Source organism: Cebus imitator, unplaced genomic scaffold (assembly GCF_001604975.1).
Source record: "Cebus imitator isolate Cc_AM_T3 unplaced genomic scaffold, Cebus_imitator-1.0 Scaffold177, whole genome shotgun sequence".
NCBI classification, from domain to species: Eukaryota; Metazoa; Chordata; class Mammalia; order Primates; family Cebidae; genus Cebus; species Cebus imitator.
The window spans coordinates 1,170,256-1,179,459 of NW_016107492.1; the positions used below are offsets into that span (position 1 = coordinate 1,170,256).

At 39.1% G+C, this 9,204-nt stretch overlaps 1 protein-coding gene across 6 annotated transcripts in view; it reads right to left on the minus strand.

The window, feature by feature from the left end:
* Nucleotides 1-9,204, minus strand: part of HERC6 (HECT and RLD domain containing E3 ubiquitin protein ligase family member 6) — a 67,069-nt gene that overhangs the window by 44,603 nt on the left and 13,262 nt on the right. For all 6 annotated transcript variants that reach the window (XR_005202894.1, XR_005202895.1, XR_005202896.1 and 3 more), the window contains exons 6-8: nt 7,552-7,679; nt 6,599-6,735; nt 5,681-5,748 (exon numbers count right to left, since the gene is read on the minus strand). Coding sequence is in view for 3 of the 6 variants with exons in the window: in XM_017545106.2 (XP_017400595.1) it covers nt 5,681-5,748; nt 6,599-6,735; nt 7,552-7,679 (333 nt within the window). In the remaining 3 variants the exon portion in view is untranslated. The remainder of the gene's footprint in view (nt 1-5,680; nt 5,749-6,598; nt 6,736-7,551; nt 7,680-9,204) is intronic.

The window sequence follows — 9,204 nt, forward strand, 5'->3', positions numbered from 1 at the left end:
AAAATTAGCCAGGTGTGGTGGCAGGTGCCTGTAATCCCAGCTACTCGGGAGGCTGAGGCAGGCCACTTGAGCCTGGGAGGTGGAGGTTGCAGTGAGACGAGAGCATACCATTGCATTCCAGCCTGGGCAACAAGAGTGAAACTCTGCCTCAAAACAAAACAAGCAAGCAAACAAAAAACCACAATGTGGATGAATTTTGAAGACAAATGAGTAAAATAAGCCAAATACAAAATAACAAATATTGTATGATTCCACTTGTATGAAGTTTCTAGAATAGGCAAATTCATAAAGACAGAAGGTAGATTCAAGATTGCCTGAAGCTGGGGGCAGACGGGGTATGGGGAGTTATTTTTTCATAGTTAGAGAATTTCTGCTTGGGGTGATGAAAAAGTCTTAGAGGTGGATAGTGGTGAAAGTTGTATAATACTGTGAAAGTAATTAATGTCACTGAATCATATACTTAAAATGATTAAAATGGCAAATTGTATTTATATATATTTTATCACAATAAATAAAAAGAGATAATAATACCTACCTCTCTGGGTTCCTGTTAAGATGAAATTATAGTGTGCATACAAAGCTTTGAGATTATAGTCGGCACTCAATAATTAATTTCATTGTTCCCTTTAATCACCCACAAGTGTTTATTTTTATATCAGTAACTCTCAAATTGTAATGTGCATACGAATCACCTGGTGGGAGATTCTGGTGGGCTTGTTAAAGCAGATTGCTGGGCTCCACCCCATAGTTTCTGATTTCATGGGTCAGGGTTGAGCACAAGAATTTGCATCTAACAAATTCTCCAGTCATGCTGATGCTGCTGGTTTGGGGACCACACTTTGGGAACTATCCTTCTATATAATACTTGAGACCAAATAGCCCAGCCAGAGGTTTCAAAAATCACTGTCTAGAAAGAAAAATCCATCTTCAATATAGTCTTCCAGAGGCATTAGTGCTCTGCTATAAGTTATACCTATGCCTCCACTGCACTTGTTATGAGCCACGAAATTATGCATCGTTTTGGTTTAATGCTGAAACAAAAGACCTCTTGAAAAAGACAGGTAACCCTGGCTCTTAAATTTCCCTTCAGCTTCTTGATCTGAGTCCTGGGCTTTCCCTGTAGTTTGATCAAGAGGAAGAGATTTTTTTCTTCCCACATCCCAGGAAACTTGGGACAATAAGGTGCTCCCTCTTGGCACTTACATACAATTTCTTTATTGCAGCTTCAAAATCCCTGGCTCCTTCCAAATACGTGGCATGAGACTATGTCATCTGCTTCCTCCTCTTTTGTAATCTTCCCCCAATGTCCTGGTCACTCCCTTTTGTTCATCGAAAGATTCGGCACCTTGCTGACTGTCTTCCTCATACCATGATTCCCATGGTCACCCTTCCTGCCCTCACTCTTGGTAACTTCAGAATTGATTAACATTATCTATCTCCCACCTTCATCTCTTAATTCTTAATTATCTCCACTCTTCCTCTGCTCCATTCCAGCCACACATGCCCTGGATCAGGGTTTCTAAACTGACACTATTGATATTTTGGGTCAGATGACTCTTTGCTGTGAGCAGCTGTCCTGTGTGTCATAGGGTGTTTCGTGGCATCATTCCAGCCTCTGCCTACCAGATGCCAGTAGCAGCCACTTCCAATGCCATGCTCTCCCCTAGTTATGACAAACTACACTGTCTTGAGACGTTGCCAAATGTTTCCTGGAGCACAAAATCACCCCTAGTTGAAAACCACTGCCCTATAGTTGAGAAGCTGGGTTTTAAATCATGAATTGTTACATCTTCTACATTTCTACTGGAAATATTCTCTTCTCTGACCGTCATACACCATCTTTCAGATTTACCTCCTTTAGAGCAAAATCCGCAGTCCAAGATTCTTTTGTGTACCGGAATCTCCAGTCCATTAGCCCTGCGGTTTGTCCACGATACATCACCCTCCTTCATCTTCCTTATCCAGCTTAGATTCCATGGTTCATCACTATAATCACACCTGTAACTCTTTTGTCCATTTCCTATTGTACTTAACTAGCAAAATTCTGCCTGTAATCAAACTTGACTCTGGATTACTCCAAAATCCAACTGAAGCAGCCTAACATCACTGAAGAAAGCTGCACAACTGTGCAGACTGATTTCACTTTAAACCTGTGACCGCAGGTTTCAAATGGGCACCTGATACTCTCTAATCAATTCCAAAGCTAACTGCTTTTTCCCTCTCTAACACAGCTATCGCAACCCTTCCTTTTCTTCCTAAACCTTTCACGCTCCTCTGCTTGCTCATGCTCAGATGGGGACCTTGCCTCAGGCATCACTGAAAATTGAAGTTGTTAAGCAAGAATAAATCACCTTCCCACCATCAACCTACCTTCACCTGTACCATTCCTTATTACAGCATAATAGATATATCTGTTCAAACCCTTCAATTATGCAGTAGATTCCACTTCCTCTCTCCTACTGTCAGACATTGCTTCTACAATTATGCACTCTTATGCAGCATCAGAGCCCCTCCCATGGTTCTCTACTCCCCTTCACATCAAAATTTCTAGGGGTTGTCACAGGCATTGTTTGCACTTATTCCCCTTCTACTTTCTGTCCAGCCCACTTGTGTCAGGTCTCCACCTCTTCTCTCTGCAATAACACAATCTTACCAAAGCAAAAATAAACTGTGTGTGCCTCTTACTTGACCACTCAGCTGTATTTGACAGAATTGGCCACTTTCTCCTGGAAATATAGCAGTCCCCCCTTATCCATGGGGGATGTGTTCCACCAAGACCCCCAGTGGATGCCTGAAACTATAAATAGTACCAAACTCCATATGTTTTTCCTATTCATCCATACATATGATCAAGTTTAATGTATAAATTAAGCACAGTAATAGATTAATACCAATAACTAATAATCAAATGAAATAATTATAACAATTTACTGTGATAAAACTTATGTAAATGTGGTACCCCTCTCTCTTTCTCAAAATAGCTTATTATACTGTATTTACCCTACTTCTTGTGATGAAGGGTGGATTTTATCACACCATCCAGAAGATGTGATTTAAAACTTATGAGTTATTTCTGAATTTTCCATTTGATATTTTTGGATCACAGTTGAATGTGGGTCTGAAACTGTGACAAGCAAAACTGTAGATAAGAAGCACTAGTGAGAGCCAGGTGCGGTGGTGCACACCTGTAACCCCAGTACTTTGTCAGGCCAAGGTGGGCGGATCACTTGAGCTCAGGAGTTCAAGACCAGCCTGAGAAATATGGCGAAACCCCGTCTCTACAAAAAAATACAAAAGTTAGCTGGGTATTGTGGTGTGAACCCTAGCTACTTGGGAGGCTGAGGTGGGAGGATGGCTTAAGCCTAGGAATCTGAGGCTGCAGTGAGCCAAGATTCCAGCCTGGGTAACAGAGTGAGACCCTGTCTACACACACACACACACACACACACACACACACACACACACGAGAGGACCTCCGTTACAGGTGCTTTCTCTCTTGGCTTGTGTGGCCAGCCTCTCCTGATTTTCCCTTCTTCAGAAACTGGTCCTTCTCAATCTTTTTTTCTGGTTCCTCCTCCACTGTCTAACCTCTCATGGAGAAGTTCCTCATTAGAGGAATTTTGTCTCCCTTCTCTTCTCATTTTCACTCTCTCTCTAGGTGAGCTTTCATCCAGGTCCCTGGCTTTACATCCCATCTGTGGGTTGATAACTGCTGTGTTTGTAATTCCACTGCCAGCATCCTCCCTGAGCCCCAAATTCAGATACCCAGCTCAGTCTCTAGGTCTTCTTTTCAAACACATTTCAGGTGAGTCCCCTCACATAGCTGGCCCCATCTCACAGAACTGGCTCCATCTCGTAGAGCTCCTTGTCCTTTCTTGCTACGGTTCTCCCTCACTGGCCTTCTGTCACACACACCAAACTCATTCTTGCCTCACAGCCTTTCTGTGTGCCGTTCCCTCTGCTCTGTGCCGTTCCCTCTGCTCTGCGCATTGTTTTCTGGACCAAAGCATGGCTAAAATCTCTGTTCAATGGTCACAACCTCTACAAGGCCTTTCCTGACAGACATTTCTAAAGAAGCCCACCACAACAATCTCAAACGATCGATGTGTTTTCTTCAGAGTACTTGTCACCGTCTAACATAATTTTTTTTTGAGATGGAGTCTTCCTCTGTGCCCCAAGCTGGAATACAGTGGTGCAATCTCAGCTCACTGCAACCTCCACCTCCTGGGTTCAAGCAATTTTCCTCCCTCAACGTCCCGAGTAGCTGGGATTACAGGCTCGTGCCACTATGCCTGGCTAGTTTTTGTATTTTTACTAGAGATGGGGTTTCACCTTGTTGGCCAGGCTGGTCTTGAACTCCTGACCTCAAGTGATCCACCTGCCCTGGCCTCCCAAATTGCTGGGATTACAGGCATGAGCCACCACATCCGGCCTCTAATACAATCTTATTTATTTTGCATTTACATATTTATGGTCCAGCCTTGCCTGTAGAGTCCAAATACTATGAATGAGGGCAATCTTGTCTGTATGATTTATTCACTTTTGTCCCAGGCACCAAGAGCAGAGCCTGATATATAAAAGGCTCTCAATTTTTGTTGAGTGGCTGATTGAATAGCTATGATAGAGCACCAAAGTATAGTCTCCTAACTGTCCCAGCAGTACAGAAACCTTTGCCTCTGACCACCTTCTGTGCCAGGGGCTCTTATGTTCCTAATTTGTACTTTTTCCTGTTATCAGAATGTTTCAAATGTCAAGTTCTAAATGTCAAGTTTAAAACATTCCTGATAACAGGAAAAAGCACAAATTAGAAAAATAACTATGAAGGTTTTTTTTTTCCACAAAGATACTTGCAAACTCACCCAGAAATGTAACAATAAAATCCCTCCTATTAACACTTAGGAAGGCACCAAGCTTGGTAGATAGTGGTGTAAGCTATTGGGTTGGACTGCCTGGATCTGAATCCAGCTCTACCACTTACTACCAGTACAACTTTGAATAAAGTCACCTCTTGGAGGCTCAGTTTTTTTCATCTGTAAAATGTGAAAAATAATGTCAGTGAGAGGTGATATGAGCATTAAACATTTTGATCTATTTGAAGGACTTTGGTGCCGACACATGATGACTACAGTTAAAATTAGTTATTACTGTTATTTATCATCATTAATTTTATTAAGCAATAAACTTGAGTTGGGGACTCAATGATGCAACCCTTGCAACAGAGGACAGCTGAGACGCTGCACACCACCCCTGCCACACACACCCCTATAAACTCGCACACATGGCCATACTTCCACTCAAGGAGGCATTCCCTGCAGGACATCTCAGAAACCCTTCCTTGACAGTTCTGGACAGGAAAAATTCAGTTCCCTCATGAAAATGGAAACAGCTGCTGTTGATACAAGTTACATCTGTATGCGCATTTACATGATGCAAATTCAATATACACACTTGCCAATAAAGAAAAAAGAAATCTGAAATGGTGGTGGTGGGGTCTAATCTGTTAGGAACATTGGCAAATAAGGAAGTGAGAATTATGTAATATTTTTTCATAAGTATTTGAATACAGGACCTTAATTTTTTAGGAAAACACCTGAATATATATGAATAATACAGTATTTCAAATACTGCTGTGAAATCTTGAAAAAAATTTTTTTAAAGGAACAAAAAATATAATAGATACCTGATGAGTTGTCACAAAGTTGGCATATTTTCCAGCAAAAATGTGTTTGACTTGAACATCCATGAGGTCTAAAAGAAAGTCATAAATCCATGCTTAGAGTTTTTAGAAATAAAAAATAAATATGATAAATACATCAAGCCAAATATACTCACTTACCAGCAATTTATGTTCTCCTAAATGGATTTTGACTACAAACACATAAAAGAACAATTTTTTATTTTTCTTTCCCCCATCATATTGAAATGAAAGATCACTTTTGATCAGATTACATGTCATATATTCACTTAGTCCAAAATTTAGGTTTTCATGCACTTGCATAATGCAGCCAGGTGGCCATGCTTTACAAGAGATTTGATTAAATATATAAAAGTATATTGTTCTGGTTGCTTCTTTACTTTCTCAATAAACTTGCTTTCATTTTGTGGGGAAAAAAAAGTGTATTGTTCTGATGCATAAGTAATCAAGTTAGGATCTTATTCTGTATTATCTAAATCTTCTTTAATTAATTAATTCATTCATTCATTCATTTATTGAGATGGAGTCTTGACCTGTTGTTCAGGCTGGATGACATCAGCTCAGTGCAACCTCTATCTCCTGGGTTCAAGTGGTTCTCCCACTTCAGTTTCCCGAGTAGCTGGGATTACAGGCTTGCACCACCACACCAGGGTAATATTTGTGTTTTTAGTAGAGATGGGTTTCACCATGTTGGCCAGGCTGGTCTTGAACTTACCTTAATCTTTATAAATGATTACCAATACCCTAAGAGTCACTGCATAAGAAAAAATTCACAATGTACATATATAAAATAAAAGTACTAGGGGAACTACAGTTCTGTGGGATCCTTTGAAAGGAAGCTGAATACTAGTTTTCCTCCAGTGGCACTGATGAACAAAAATCATGAATTAGTGGGACTCATACCATCAGCAGAAATCAAGCATCTAATATCAAAGTTCTCTTTCAGGGCCTCTGGATGAGTTGGCTTGCTTGTGTCACTTGGTCCATGACCAAAAGATACCACCTGACCAGTGGTGTGCACATATGCAACGGTGTGATCACTAGAGAAGAGAGAATATACCATAATGAAGACTGAGGCACTCATGGCTTTTGAGAAAGATGATGTCCCTTAACACAAAATAACAAACACAGAAAACAGTTTACTTTTATTAAGTACCCAGTTCTCTTATCACAATGTCAGTATTAGAGGCCATCAAAGGATGTGCCTACACAGATGGTGAGTCAATATTAACTTACTACTAATCTTAAAAATAGAATGTTATTGATGCGTCTTTACTATGGTTTCTATCATTTGCATTTTAATTGCAGGCATTTCTATGTATTATATATATATATATAGAGAGAGAGATAGATAGATAGATAGATAGATAGATATATTATGCATTGGGTAGATATTTAAGCACTCAAAGTGTCCTTATAATTAGGTTATGCAGAACTCTGAATATATATGCAAACATACATCATCTTCTGCACATGAGATTACATTAATTTAATTTTGTCTCATCAACTTAAGCAGGAAAGCTCTGCTATTTTTATCAACCTACTTCCCATGCTCCAACATCTGGTAAGGTGTTCTATACACAGTATAACTATTTCTTATTTAATAAGAAATAAATTAGTAGAACCAATTATTTCTTATTAAATAAATAAAATATCTAGAATAAAGACAAAAAACAGAAAAATTAAACTATATTTGAAACAAGTAAATTTTCAGGCAGGAAAATGCTCTATAAAAAGAGCAGCCACATATTTTGGGTTTTAAGATTTGATAACATTCCATATGGGTCATTTCTAAGTAATAAAATATAACACTTTCTACACATGCAGAGAAAAAAAAAAAAGAAGAAGCCTATTACCCTCCACAATCTATCTGTGAAACTAGGCCATGAATTCTTTCCACAAGTTGCGGACCTCTCTTCTCAGGATTGGGGCTGTATCCCAGCTGCCCAGAACTATTGTCTCCAAATGTGAACACTTTCCCATCCTGTTTAGGAAAGAAAGAACCAAATTAATTTCAGGTTTAAAAAAGGTAACTAAAAGCTTACTGATTAAGTATCATACGAGAATTAACATGGGAGCACTCTGTGAAACACAAGGTCTACATAAATAGGAAAGATCCTTTATTCTTTCTAATAGTGTTATGTCAAGTTAACACATTAAACATGAAAAATCACCGGTGTCAGGCACAGTAGCTCACACCCGTAATCCCAGCACTCTGGAAGGCTATGGCAGGAAGAGTGCTTGAGGCCAGGAGTTTGAGAGTAGCCTGGCCCAAATAGCAAGACCACAACTCTACATGATTTTTTTTTAATCATTAGCATTTCCTTAAAAACTAGACACCTTGGTGATGTATTGTACAGCATGGCGACTATAGTTAATAATGTATTTCGTATATGAAAATTACTGAGAGAAGGCCAGGCATGGTGGCTCACGCCTATAATCCAAGCACTTTGGAGGCCAAGGCAGGTGGATCACCTGAGGCCGGGAGTTCAAGACCAGCCTGACCAACATGGTGAAACCCCATGTTTAAAAAAAAAAAAAAATTTTTTTTAATTTAAAAAAGTTAAGAAAAAAAATTTTTTAAATTTAAAAAAAAGAAAAGAAAATTACTGAGAGAGTAGATCTTGACGATTCTAACCACAAAAAAAGATGACTATGTGAACTGATGTATATGTTAACTAGCTTGATTGTGGTAATCACAATGTACACACGTATCAAAACACCATGTTGTACAGCATAAACATATATAATTTTTGCCAATTATACCATAATGAAGCTGGAAAAAGAAATAACTAAGTACTTAATAAGTCTTTATTAAATGAATAGATGGACAAATTAACTGGTTCAAGAATAAACCCAACATTTAAGAATGAGATTGAATTTATTAGAGCATTTTCCTGAAAATACTGTCTTCCCAAAAGATGATTCTATGATTACAAACAACTCTAGCTTTCTCTTTATAACTAAGAATAATATAATCCAAACAATCAAGGGTTTTCTAATTTAAGATATGCACTTAAAACAAACAATAAAAATAATTGGTGGCATATAGTTTTTAAACAAACATTACAACTACACAAGTAGTTTTCAAGTCTATTCTTTATGGCTCCAGAAAGAATCCATCCCTTTGGAATAGATTGTATGGCGAGGACAAGGTGGGTCGTAATTATGCCGAGCAAGAAATGAAATGAAGTATGTTCTCAGCTGAAGAGTGGGTTATTGAAAACTGTAAAAATTACTTTGTTGCTTCTATAATAATTTCTATCTGTAGAATCACCTAGTCAATGAATAATTGCTAAAGGCCGGGCGCAGGGTGGCTCACACCTGTAATCCCAACACTTTGGGAGACTGAGGTGGGTAGGTCATCTGAGGTCGGGAGTTTGAGACCAGCCTGGCCATCATGGTGAAACTCTGTTTCTATTAAAAATACAAAGATTAGCTAGGTGTGGTGGTGCGCACCTGTACTCCCAGCCACTTGGGAGGCTGAGGCAGGAGAATTGCTTGAACCT